Below are 14353 nucleotides of genomic sequence, written 5' to 3' on the forward strand. Positions count from 1 at the left end.
TTGTCTAATCAATATGCATAACAAAAAGTCAAAGCATAAACTAATGTTTATGGGAGGTTGAGAGAGTCTATACTAAAAGAAAAAAATTTTTAAAGTGAGATTCCTGTCACTGCAGTCCAGTTTAAAGTTTCTATTGGGTTGACAATCTATTCTATTTCTTACTGTTAGTTTGCCTAAGTTGTAGATCATATATAGTTTTGTATATAGACTGGTTAACTGTGTGGTGGCTAAGGGATTCTCTGAGTTAATTAGGAGAAATCAGCATTCTTTGTCAAATTTTTCTTAGTAACAGAAGAGGACCAGAACAACAGAAATTATTGTTTGCATACATAGTGAAAGAGGAGATAGATGAGAAAACTTTTCATAAAAGTCATCTATTAGCTACATTTTAATACTTAGATGCATGTAGTAAGAGTTCACAGGTCTCCCAACAGACAGTGCTACTTACCATACAAGCAAGATGCTTTAAGTGGTTTATTAGGATGGTTGGAAGCTGTTTTATCATTTATTCTCTTGCCGGCAAACTTCCTAGGAAAAATAACGTTCTTTCTGCTATTGTTAAGACTGCTTCTTTTGCCTTTGACTATTCAAGCACTCAATTTCTACTCTGAAAATTATCTGTTCATTGATATATTTTTTCCTTTTCCTTTTCCTTTTCCCTTTACTCCTGAAATACCATAGTGTTTTTCTTCAGGGATTTTTTTTTTTTACTATCCTTTGATAGAGTTCTTATTGGCTTCTGATATGGTGAGATCAAGGTCCTCATGACCACTTTACAAAACTAAAGTTCCTTTTTCTTAGTTCAGATGAAGAGTTAGGGAAAAATCTTTTTAATCTTAGTATTAGAAAAATGCAGTTACTTCTCTTTGGGAATCAAACTAAACATAAGCCTTTAACCATTATTATTTGGTATGCAAAACTGAACTTGCTCTTAGAAAGTTACACCATCTAATGTGAACTGAAATCAATCCAACATTTTGGAGGAATTGAGGTAGGTAACATAAGTGACTACACTGAGTAAGTATTAAATCTTCATAATTTCTTATGTCACTAGTACTAAGTGTTTAAAATAGATGGGTAATTAATTGGCAGTGATGGATTATGGATGTTTCTTTGCTAGGAACATGAATCTGAAGGTGGAAGAACACCTTTGATGAAAGCCGCAAGAGCTGGTCATTTGTGCACCGTGCAGTTTCTTATTAGCAAAGGTAAACAAAGTAGAAGTGAGCATTTCTAAGAGGCTACAATATCTAAAAAAAAAATTTCCTAAACTGTTGCAATTTATGTTAAAGCTATTTTACATACAATATAAGTACTATATTTTAGTCTTTTGTTGCTGTATTTTGTTAAGAGTTCATAAGGTGCTTGCTGGGATCTTTATTAGTTTTGAGTTTAAAGTCTTCATCAACCAAACAGCATATGGTTGCTCCTTAAAGTTGAAAATGCCACATGTAAAATGTCCAGCTATATTTGGTAGATAGAATATTGTTCAGCACCTAATGATAAGGCAGTTCTGCTGGAAATGGAGAAGGGTGTGGGGAGAAAGCCTACTGTTGTTTATGGTACAGTTGAATTAACCACGTACAAGGGCGTTATCTATTATTCATATTCCTCTAGGGATTCTATTGTTAGAATATATTTAGGCAAAGAAGTTCAAATGATGGATGAAAAGGTAGTTAAAGACTGTTTCCTATAGAAAAGTGAAATGCTGCTGAACCAATGTTAGGTTGAACTGTATAGAATTATTGTATATGTCAAAAATAACAATAATCAGCAATTTCATTTGGTTCAACCTAACTCTGTGTGAAGTATTAGAGGTACTCTGGGATCTGATAAAAAAATCCTAGGACAGGATGTTAAACTGTAAGGAAGGTCCACTCATGTGTTGTATTATTAAAATAAATATTTTATACCAATGTTCCAATAGAAGTCTGACATTTTGTACCATTAAGGATGTGGTGTAAGAGTTTATCATTTTAAATATATTTTCTTCTTTAATTGACTAAAACTAGGTTTATTTTCTTCATATCACATTTTTCTACCTAGTAAGGCATATCTTACATAATGTTATAACATAGTCTGTAAAAAGATGTTTACCTTAACCATGCAGAAGTAATAAACAGATGGTTAACCTTTGGAGTTCTCTTATGCTCCTTTACTAAAGAGGTTACCTAATCATACCTAACAACTACCCTGCTCAGCATATAATCAGGAGTGTGAGGAATAAGATCACATTGATTATAGCCTTTCTAGGCTGTAGTAACTGCTAAACAATCCCACCATCTAAATTTATTAACAACTTCAAAAATAAGCTCATATTACTTATGTAAGGATGCTTACTGGTATACTTTGCCTTTCCTAAAAGGTACTTCAGTACAAGTTAGGATTAAGTTCAAGCAGGTATTTTTGAAAGGTAAATTAATAGTAGTTTTACTCAGAGGTTTATTTTTCCCTTCATAAAGTAAGTCTGAAACTACAGAAGAAAGAAGAATGAATATTGCCAATCTTAACTATCTAGTTGAGTCCTTTTGGGATTGTAAAAGGTAGTTGAATTAAAAACGAATTCCACCCCCTCCCCAGGGGTCAAAGTTAATTTACACAGGCTAAGAAAATATTTTGCATTTACACTTTCTTTAGGTCATGTTGTACAATGCTGTTGAACAACTTACTAAACCACCTTTCAGATAACATGAGAATAATCTTATGTCTTTTCTTCATATCCAGATCCCTCTGACTCTCAAAATACACAATATGAGGAATTATAATTCCCTTAAATATTGTTTAAAAAAATCTGTTTTCTCTACTTTAAGAACTGGCAATTTTCCACCACATTCTAGAAGTAGATCAGATGTCTTTGAAAAGTTATATATTTTTGTAGTACATACAAGTGGTTACACACAGTGGTATTATTTGATGCTCACACTAATCTGTATATATTTATTAATCTAGAGTTTTCATTTTAGAAGTGATATTGAATGAACGAACTACAACCATGCGCAATAATGTGGATGAATCTCACAAATATTATATTGAGCAAAAGAATCCAGGCACAAAAGAGTACATTGTATGATTTCATTCATATAAAGTTCAAAAACTAAAACCAGTTTGAAAGTCAGGGTAGTAGTTACCATCGAAGGGGTGGATAGTGACTGAAACGGTGCACAAGGTGAGGCTTCTGGCATGTGGATAATGCTCTCTTTCTTGATCTGGGTGCTGATTACACAGGTGTATTCACTTTGTGAAAAATTTTCAAACTATACACTTATGATTTGTGTCCTCTTTTTGTATCTATGTTGTACTTCAAAAAAGGTTTTAAAATCATGTTGTCTGAACTGGCTTTGCTAAGACTGCTGATTATTTTTCTTTGCAGGTGCCAATGTGAATAGGGCTACAGCCAATAATGATCATACAGTGGTGTCGCTGGCATGTGCAGGAGGTCACCTGGCAGTTGTTGAGCTACTTTTGGCCCATGGGGCTGACCCTACTCATCGACTTAAGGTATTCTTCTTCAAAATAAGTAAATAATATGTACATTATTATTAAAATATATTTCAAATGTTTTAGTGCTTAGTATTTATTATTAACATTTATTATTATTTAAGTGAGTTTTGAATTTATATTAGCTGCTAAGAAACTAAATGTGTATAGTAATCATATTAAACAAAATTTACAAGTAATTAATTATGGTGTCAATTTTTCTCAGGATGGCTCAACGATGCTCATTGAAGCTGCAAAAGGTGGTCATACTAATGTTGTTTCTTATCTATTGGATTATCCAAACAATGTTCTGTCAGTTCCTACCACAGATGTTTCTCAGCTTACCCCACCTTCTCAAGATCAATCTCAGGTAATGTAAGACGGAGCTTATTTATGAAAATAAATATTCTTCAAATTGGGAGTTTTTGTTTAAAGTTAGTCTTAAGCAAAACGAGCTTATTTCTCTTACATATTGAGATAAATGTGGTCCTAAATTCACCTAAATTCAAGATTTTCTTCAAAAGTACATGGAAATTTTTTTTATTGTCTTATTTACTGAAAACAGTATTTTTTTAAAAAATACACTTAATACTAAGTATAAAATAGATATTCCAGGTTGTCCTCTTGTTACAACTAGGTCTTCAGGGTTGTCTGTTTTTTAATGACTACACTAAGCATAATCTTTAACCAGGAGAAAGCTTTTCCTTTAATACCTCCCGAGACAGTATTAATTATCCTAAAGACAGTTAATTTTGTCATCTGGCAAGTATAGGGAACCAGGGTATATGCACCAAAAATTCATTAAAGTAATTTTTAAACCTACCTAAAAATATGGAGAGAATATAGAGAGTATACTAAGTTTACAAAGTTCAGTAAAATCTTAAGTTCTTTCCCTCAAAGTTATCTGGAGAACTGCTAAAATACAACAATTCAGAAAAATATTGGATTTTTTTCTTTTCTTCTGACCCATATAGAATTTGAACAATGGTAAATTGACCATTTGAATATGTAACTTGTATGCTTAGCTAAATTTGAAGCTAGCAAGACTTCTCCTTAACAAGAGAGTAATATTAATTCCATTTAAGCTTAAATCATTGACTACTTGTAGATTGCCTGAATTTGTCCAATTGGTATTCTCAGAAATTATTCCTTGGTGAAAGCTTCTTTTTTTTTCTTTTTAAAGAAACAAAAAGTGAATTTGGTAGTATATGAAGACAATCTAAAACAGGGACCTTTGTTTTAGTCTTTGGTCTGAGATTGTTTCCTTCTGAGTTGACTTTTTAGGTTCCACGTGTACCAATGCATACACTCGCCATGGTTGTACCTCCCCAGGAACCTGACAGAACTTCACAGGAGAACTCTCCTGCCCTTTTAGGAGTACAGAAAGGTTAGTTATTGAATTATTTTCCTTAAAATGGGTATCTTATCACCTAATATATGAATTCATAAAGTATAATGGTTGCTGTGTACCCAGAATTGAGGTAGGTAATTCTGACAAAAGCTAATAGTCTTACGTACTATTTAAAATAGGCATAAGTGCTAGGAGAAATGATTTCTTAAAATGTTAACATACTTCTAGGTGTAGTTTTCATCTGGCATAGATGAAAATAATTAAGTATATCAAGTTCTTCATTATATTTAAGTAGCAAAACTTGATCAGGCATTCATTTTTCATATCACAGTTCTTTAGCAAAAACAATAGTATAATATGAGAAGTGAAAATCTGTTTTTGCTGTCTAGTTAAGTCTTAGTAGCATTGATTCAATTCACTGAGTGAGAAGTTGAAGAATTATATTTAGTTTCTTTTATATAATTGTTCATATAGTGAGTTAACTAACATCTGTCAATATGTGAGCACAGACAAATAACTATTAAAAAGTATATGAATAATATCCAAGTGAATATTAAGGAGTATACACTGTTTCAAGGGCTCAAATTTGTAAGTTCTGTTATTTTTCTGCTGTCTTTTCATTTGTGGATATAAAGTACCTTCACTTGATAATCATGTATGATAATCATGTATAATCATATCTGAGTTCTTTCTCTGAAATAAAGTTGGTAATATGTAAGGTATTAAAAACTTATATATCAGAGAAGTTTGTGAGCATATTTCATTCATTATATGATTATCAAGTCCTAGATTTTTCAACACACAGAGGTGTGTAAGTATGTATTAGTATCTTTAATACAACTTTAAGTAAAGTTGGTTGGTAAGGGGTGGCTGTTATAGCAGGAAAACAGAAGCTTCTTTCAAATTAATGTCAATGTTAGTAATTTAAAGTATTGTGGACCTTTACCAAGGATTACTTCTTTTCTAAACTACTAATTTCAGAGATCAAATACCTGTAGTCTCTCTGACTTTAAGCTAGTTCCAGCAGTTTTCCACTGAATACCTACCTATTCAAACTTTTTCAGAAAATGAGGACTGCTATTTTTTAATCTTAACAAATAAAAAGCAAATTAAGCATGTGCTTGTTAAGGAATCTGAGCATCCTAACCATCTGACAGCCTTTAATAAAATATTTAAACATAACTGATTCTGTTCTTGTTGTTTTTTGTTTGGCTATATACCCTATAAGGACTGTAGCAACTTTGGCTCGGGAAATTCAGTACTAAATAAGAAAGCATTTAAAAAATATGTTTATTGACACAGAGCCACAGAAAAACCAAGAAATAAGCTAGGGAGGATATAGAATATGTACAGAAAGGAAGTAAAACGTTTTAAATTTAGATTTAATATATAAGTCAACTGAAATGTTTGGGTAGTGGTTTTTTAAGTTGATACTCAAGTGAGTAATCATCATTTTTGCTTACTGAAATACCTTCTTATTACTGAGCATCTATTTATTTTCTTCACTTTGATGTTTTATTCTGTACTTTAAGTAGTATCAAAATATGAACTAACCTTTTAAGGACTCTTTCATTTTACCAAACTATTTGGGAAGGAAAAAATAAACACTTGTATCGAGACACTTGGGCACTTGATATTGCCAGCTGCCAAGTGACATTGCCAACCCAACATTTATTTATGCAGGATCAAGCTGTGATAATGCATTGTGTTAAGATATTGTGTTGGTATAAATCATGTGCATCATAGAATATTATATCACTATAAATTAGGAAAAATCAGTTGATTATGTAAAAGTACACTGAACCACCTAGACAGGTAGAAAAACCTACCTTTAATTATTAAAGACATACTATTTTCTCCATAAAGTGGAATTTTCTTAAAATTTCTCATTTATGTCTCTAGAAAAGTTCCTTTGAATGATGAAATTGTTGTTTGACCATTTCATTTTTGTTTCTTCTAAGTCCATAGATTGTATCTGTGTTGCATATGTGGCTAAAATTGGAGGAAGCATTATTCTCTAAGACTCCCTTCTTTTCCTCTTCTAGCAATCATCTTTTCAAGTGTATAACATTTTACTCTTATCTAAAGTATTTTATTCATATCTGCATCCTTTTAAAATATATTCATGCTCTTAAATCTTACCCCGGTGTTTCATATATGTGTGTGTGTGTGTGTGTGTGTGTGTGTGTGTGTATCCTACTCAGATATTCTTTACTTTCTTAACCCATGTGCACCATTTGTCCAGGCTCTATCCATCTTGACTCATATTTTCCTGATTTAGGCAACTAATCTCACTTTTCCATTGTTAGTTTTCAAGGATTCAAGATTCTAGGTAGCATCTGACCAAGGCTTCAGAATCACCACTGTAAACAAAATGTGAAACTAGGTAAGAGTGATGTACTCAGTTTTGTAGCATTATTTAGCTTTATTATCGATAGTTAATGAATATTCAAATGGGAAAGTAATATTAAACCTTTGCCTTTCCAAATTCAATTTTGTGAGTGAATTTGTTGATTGAAGCCACTCATGCATCTGAATTATTTGCAGTAACTAGTTCTACAGAGATCTTAAAAGAGAAGGATTCATGATAATTCTCTGCAGTTGTACAGCTTAGAATTAGTCTATTGCAGAACATTAAAATGATGTCAGTATAAACAATACACATCTTTTGTGTGTACCTCAAGCCCTCTTGAGGAATCATTTCTTTTCTCTGAACTCCTATAGCACTTTATTGGATATTCCTTCTGGCTCTGGTCACTCCTGCACCTTCATCTCCCCCTTGGACTTCAAGTGTGGAAGGTTGAGTTAATCATGCTCAATTCCTGCTGCTTAGTCATCATAGCTCCTCTCTTGTTTTACTTAATTCCCTTTTATTCTTCTTTCCTTACCCATAATTCCCTTAGGCAGTCATTCTAATGTATTTGATGTGCAGATTCTTTTGTTCTTACAACTTCTTATAAAATGTTTTCTACTTTGTATATATTTTTAATTTACATAAATGGTATTATGCTCTAGACCCTGTTTTGTTTTTTACTTTTTTCACTTAATACCATTTTTAAGATCTATCCATAAGTCTACCTCTAGATTGTTTCTATCTGTAGCATAGTGTTTCACTGTGTAAATCTTGTATTTTTTACTTGTCCTTTCTCCCAGTAATGGGTACCCAAATTGCCTTTCATTCCCCACCACCACGGACAATGCTGTGATGAAAATTCTGACACAGTCCCCTTATGGATCTATATGAGAATTTCTTTGGGGTAAACTCAGGAGCAAAATTACCTGTCATAGGAATGCATAATGTTTATCTGATAAAATACTACAAATTCACTCTCTAGAATGGCTACAACAGTTTATAGTCCCACCAGCAATGTGTAAGGGTTACTATATTATATACCCTCACCTCGTTTCCATACCAACCAAAGATTGCCTTTATCCTCTTACTTGGATTTGTACATCTCTATCTTTCCTTTCAGAATGTAAGCTCCTCAAGGGCAGGATTTCTGCTGCTCATCTTTGTATGGCCCACTATGCCTTGCTTGTACTAGATGTTAAATATTTGTTGAATAAATTAATGAATGCCAGGCTAAGAATATAGATTATTCTGAAGACAAAAGAAAATTATTAAGAATTTTAAGAAGAGAGACATTGTGATTAGAGAGGATGTTTAAAAACTTAATCAAGAAGTAGTATTCTAGAGTGGTGGGGAAAAGATCAAAAACAAAAAAGTAAGTGTAAAGGAAGAATTAAGTTAACATGCAGCTTTCTATCCCAGAGTTGCTTATTGGAATAGGTAACATGAAAAGTTCTCATTATCAAATCATTAAAATTATATAGAAAAATTTTATGTACAGTGAATGAAGTTGAGTGTTCCTCTGGAACTTTTACTAATATTCCCTACTTTAGTAGATGTCCATTATGTAAACGTGCTTACATGGATTTACATATGCCTAATTTTTTTAATTTTTGTATAATTTATTTTTATTTATCTATTTTGGGGGGAGGTAATGAGGTTTCCTTATTTATTTAGTTTTTTTTTTTTAATAGAGGTACTGGGGATTGAACCCAGGACCTCATGCATGCTTAGCATGTGCTCTACCACTGAGCTATACCCTCTCCCCTAACGTATGCCTAAATTTAATCATGCCTTAAACATATAAGTGCTTATAATAAAAAGGTAGAAGATTGAATTAAACTGTTAACATGTAACACAGATGCTCTATTTTTGGACACTCTTGCTTAATCTTACTGTGTTAAAGATGTATAGCATCCCCTGTTACTTTGGGAAATTTTGAAACAGATATTTAGACATAAAGGAAAAACGAATCAATTCTAGGCAATGGCTTTCATTTCTGACTATGACCACAACAAGAAGTATTTATATTGAAACCAGCACACAACATGCATCTATTTATCCAAACGTAGATTCCATTAGTACATTTGATTTCTATGTTATTTTCAATTCTACATCATCAGCTTTTTTTTTTTTTCCTACTTTAGATCTAGTTGGGAATGTTGTTTAAAATTCCTGAGAGATGGAATTTGCTATGTCTTGATAAAACCAAATCTAGAGCCACCTGTATGTCAGGCAGTTTTTTCCTTTGGCCATTATTTTTCTATTGCACAGTGGACTGATAATTTTAGACAAAAATGATTGATTAACTCATTAATCAGAGAGTTAAACTTATTTTGATAGTAAACTAAATATGTTCACCTCATTTACTCTCTGCCCTTTAAAAAATAACATCCTTATTCTAATCTGTCTATCATGATTTCCTATTACAAACTTTTTCTAATTAATGGAAGAAAACTGAAAGTTGAGGAAGTAGGATAGAAACGAAACCAAAGAGATGAGATGGTAACTCTACCCATGTTCCTAAATAGTACTTTATGATACCACTTAAGGCTACCAATGAATAGATTGACTTATTTGTATCTGACAGTGGGAGATGTTTGAGGGAGATAGAATTCTTACTTTCTGGCATCTTATATTAACTGCCTTCCTACCTTCTGAAACTTTTGCTGCTAAAAAGACACTTGTTAGCATTTACTACTTTTCTCCAAAATTGAAGGTGTTGCTTCAGCTTCTAAAAATAATTAGGTGACATTTGTTTTTCACCAGCTTAGTCTATTGATGATGCTATAGCTTGTATTAGTGCTTTGATGTGTATCAGCACAATCCCACAAACTCCATGGTTACAGATACTCAGCCATTGGTTATTTGGGGAAGAACTGCTTTTTGTGTATTACTCTCACCATCCTCTGTTTTACCTGCCACATATATTTTGGGCTTTTTTGTCTCTATGTTCAATTAAATAAGTTACTCTTAGTAATCTTGTGCCCTAAGCTTCTTGAATTTTATTTGTTAAAGAGATAGGGACTTTCTTATCTATTACTGTCCTTAAAATTCTAGTCTTATTTTGGGTCATCTTACTGTTTATAAGGTTTTAAATCTGTGAATGTCCAATATGATCATATAATTAATTACTATTCTGGTTAGTATTAAACTCTTGCCTAGTTTTCTTAATCTTAAATGCAAATTACATAGGAATTATACATGAGTATTTTGAAATTAATGTTAAGGGAGCATTCAGTCTTTGTAGAACTTCTAAATTTATTCTGCCAATGTCAATGAATATATTACAGGACTGAAAATTTTCTAGCTGGGCTACCAGATTTATACATTACTCTGTGGCAGTTAAATTCTCTTTTCTTACCATCGATTGTCATTAGGTACTTTGAACATGTAAATCACACCAAGGATTCCTATATGGTCTATGGAAATAGTTATCTCACAAACTAACAGCTTTTGTTCTGAAAGGATAGTCTTTCCCCACCACTTTGCTCAGATAGAAATATAAAATTGAATATAGACAGTACATTTTGCTGAATTTTGCCTTCAAAGAATAAGTCTCTTAAAGTGATTTTTTAAACTGTGGTCATCTGACCTTGTTAAAGACAATACCTCAGGGAAAAACTGTTGACTTTTTTGGTAATAACATGTTGCAAATGTTTGAGCTACTTGCAGTTTGAGATCTCTTATTGCAGCAAAAAAGCAGTTAGATCTCTGATTTTTTTTTTTCTTTAATGGTTTTGTCATTCTCTTGCAATTCAGAGCATTTCAATATCTAATGGGTTACTTTTTTCCTTTGGACCTGAGAATCATTTTAAATGCACTGGATGAGCTTATTTTTAAAATTCTTAAGTTACCTATGTTATTTAAACATATTGGCTACAATCCTAAACAGTAAACAACTATTTTTTACCCATTTTTTAAAAACAGTTTTATTGTTATTTAATATACATACAATAAAATTCACTCATTTTAAATGTACAATACAGTGACTTTTAGTAAATTTACAGAATTGTGTAACCATCACCACCATCTGGTTTTGGAACATTTCCACCACTCATAAAAGATTTCACATGCCTGTTTGTGATCAGACCTTATTCTCACCACTGTAACCCAGGCAACTACTACTTTCCTTTCTGTCTATAGATTTACCTTGTCTCTATAGATTTGATATAAATGAAATTGCATAATATGTGGTCTTTTGTGTCTGGGTTCTTTCATTTTGTTTAAGGTTCACGCATGTTGTAGGATATAGCAGTAGTTTGTTCCTTTCTATTGCTGAATAGTCACAGTTCTTCCTAAACAAGAAGATTAAGCCTTGAATTTGCCTCAAAGTAGTTATATATTTCTTCCATTTTATGTCCAGATGTTAGGATTGTTAATGTTGATAATTATTTTGCCTTGAGGGGAGTAAGTTAATTTGTGTGATTGAATACCTTAAATTAGTATACAATTACTTCATTTTTCACATACATCATCAATATGAGTAATCCTATATAGGAAGTCTGATTTTGCTCTTAGGTAACATTCACTGTTTCTCTCATATACTTTTACTTAAAGAGTTTATTTAAACTGAGAATAATTGTCCTTTGTAATACAAGTTTGATACAGTGTTCAGGTACAGAAGTATTTAAGACTTAAGTAGTGAAACATTTTAGAAGGATATGTCTTGAAAAAACTGATTTCACATTATATTTTAATATAATGAAAGAAACATTTTGGCAACTTGAAAGACACTCTTCCCCATTTTGATCTACAAGTTATAGTTTCTTGCACTAGCTTGTATAGTTAATATTGTAAAAGGAACAGTTGGGCCGTGAAGCTAACATTAATGGTATCCTCAACACTATTTTAGTACTGCTTTAGATGTGATGTCCTTTAAAAATTTCAATTTAATAAGGAGAATTTTAGGATTCTTTCCTCTTTGATTTCCTTTTACTCCTACCCCGTCTTATTTTCCAGAATTCTCCAATCCTAAATATTTGGTATTTTTAAATTTAAAAAGTCACAATGTTTGAATTGAAAACATCCCTGTTTGTGTGGTGTAAAATAGATGAGTCTGCACTTTAATCTACCTACCACTGGTGTGAATCTTTGAACATTTCCTTCTACAGCATTAATTATAAGGGTTTTGGGAGGGAGATGTGTGTGTGTGGGAGAGGGGAGACTGGGTTGTTTTTGTTTTTTTGTTTTGTTTTTGTTCTTTTTAGCATGGCACATTTTCAAACATTTTTCATGTGCTTAGGTACATCAAAGCAGAAGTCCAGTTCCCTGCAGGTAGCAGATCAGGACGTACTGCCACCTTTTCACCCATACCAGCCTTTGGAGTGCATAGTAGAGGAGACTGAAGGCAAACTGAATGAACTGGGACAAAGAATTAGTGCTATTGAAAAAGCACAGCTTAAGTCATTGGAGTTAATCCAAGGTGAACCTCTGAACAAAGATAAGATAGAAGAACTTAAAAAGAACAGAGAAGAGCAAGTCCAGAAGAAGAAGAAAATACTGAAAGAACTGCAGAAAGTGGAAAGGCAGTTGCAGATGAAAACACAGCAGCAATTTACCAAAGAATACTTGGAAACCAAAGGTCAGAAAGACACAGTATCTCTACACCAGCAGTGCTCTCATAGAGGAGTCTTCCCAGAAGGGGAAGGAGATGGTAGTCTCCCAGAGGATCACTTTTCAGAGTTACCTCAGGTTGACACAATCTTATTTAAAGATAACGATGTTGATGATGAGCAACAGTCTCCACCATCGGCAGAACAAATTGATTTTGTCCCAGTCCAGCCTTTATCATCTCCACAGTGTAACTTTTCCAGTGAATTAGGTTCTAATGGGACAAATTCTCTTGAACTTCAGAAGGTATCAGGTAATCATCAGATTATAGGACAGCCTCAGATTGCTATTACTGGACATGATCAGGGGCTGTTAGTTCAAGAACCAGATGGACTAATGGTTGCAACTCCAGCCCAGACGCTTACCGACACTCTTGATGACCTGATAGCAGGTGGGTTAAGAAATATGTCTGTAATAATTTCTCTTTAATTTGTGTGTTCAACTTCTTTACACAACCCTCCAAAAACACCGCCTTTGTACGTTTCCGTTTTAAAACTATCATCGTAAATTACTCATTTCTTGAGGTGTTTTAGAAGTGAATTTAAGCTCAACAGCACTAACACCCAAAAGTATGTTTTCCCCTCTTCTTTTTTGTTATTTGCAAAGGCAAAGAAAGTTGCCATGATCCTTTATTTTAGGCCTTTGGTATCAAAACCGCTCTGTATTGTGTCGTAGGTAGGAGATCTCAAAGTTAAATTTCTTTGTAGGCTTTAGAGATATTCATACAAGATTATACATTAAATTTTCCTGCTGGTGATTTTCATGTTTGGAAATCAGAATTCGAAGTCACATTGCTTTTTCTTTATTTATACATTTATTAGATGAATTTAAATATTTCTAATTAAAAGGGATATTCCGAGAAAACTCTAAGTATTCCATGTTGTTAACACTATTTGTGGTTAGAAGATCTAAAGTACATTGAAATTATTGTCAACTTGATAATGATTTGGAGATTGGGATTTTTGTATTAACTGTCTTGATGGAAGCACACAGACAGATACACCACACACATACACAAAGCAAAAAAGAGACAGGCCTGATAAACTTTAAGTATATGTTTCTGTTTATTGTTGTGTGGAAAATTACAACTAGGTATGAAATGAGGTGCACAAGTTTACTTTCCCTTTCATTGTCCTTGCAGCAGTGGGAAAACAGTGCAATTAATCATTTACCTTCCTAAAGATGGCTGGTGAATGTATCACCTCCATGAGAGCCCAGTTCAGAAATGCAGCCAGAATGGCTGTTGACAGTGGATGAAGACCAAGAACTAAGATGTAGCTGGAGTGATATTCAAAGGCAGGCCAGTCCTCTGTCTCTTGATTGCAACATTTTTTTTCCTTACTGTTGTCTGTTTCTTGTCATATTCTCCTCCCCTCCTCCCATCCCAATTATGCTATCCCAGTTTCCTTTCTTCTTTTGTGAGCCTTTAGTCTTCCTAATCTTTACTGAATCTTTAAAAATGTGGAATAAGAACCTTAATTCAGGAATTTTATTGGGCATGTGTATGACTTCCAATGGTTATAGAATTGTAATACTGCCTTCGAGGCTCCTCTGATACGTAG

The 14353-nt window shown here is 33.0% G+C and overlaps 1 protein-coding gene across 13 annotated transcripts in view; it reads left to right on the top strand.

The window, feature by feature from the left end:
• Positions 1 to 14353, top strand: part of ANKHD1 (ankyrin repeat and KH domain containing 1) — a 112388-nt gene that overhangs the window by 63436 nt on the left and 34599 nt on the right. For 9 of the 13 annotated variants that reach the window (XM_031449151.2, XM_031449152.2, XM_031449154.2 and 6 more), the window contains 5 exons: positions 1121 to 1208; positions 3371 to 3498; positions 3704 to 3847; positions 4762 to 4864; positions 12424 to 13182. In XM_031449151.2, the coding sequence (XP_031305011.2) occupies positions 1121 to 1208; positions 3371 to 3498; positions 3704 to 3847; positions 4762 to 4864; positions 12424 to 13182 (1222 nt within the window). The remainder of the gene's footprint in view (positions 1 to 1120; positions 1209 to 3370; positions 3499 to 3703; positions 3848 to 4761; positions 4865 to 12423; positions 13183 to 14353) is intronic. The other 4 variants (XM_031449158.2, XM_031449160.2, XM_031449153.2 and 1 more) reach the window with 3 other exon arrangements.

This window comes from Camelus dromedarius, chromosome 3, assembly GCF_036321535.1.
Source record: "Camelus dromedarius isolate mCamDro1 chromosome 3, mCamDro1.pat, whole genome shotgun sequence".
In the NCBI taxonomy this organism is placed as follows: domain Eukaryota; kingdom Metazoa; phylum Chordata; class Mammalia; order Artiodactyla; family Camelidae; genus Camelus; species Camelus dromedarius.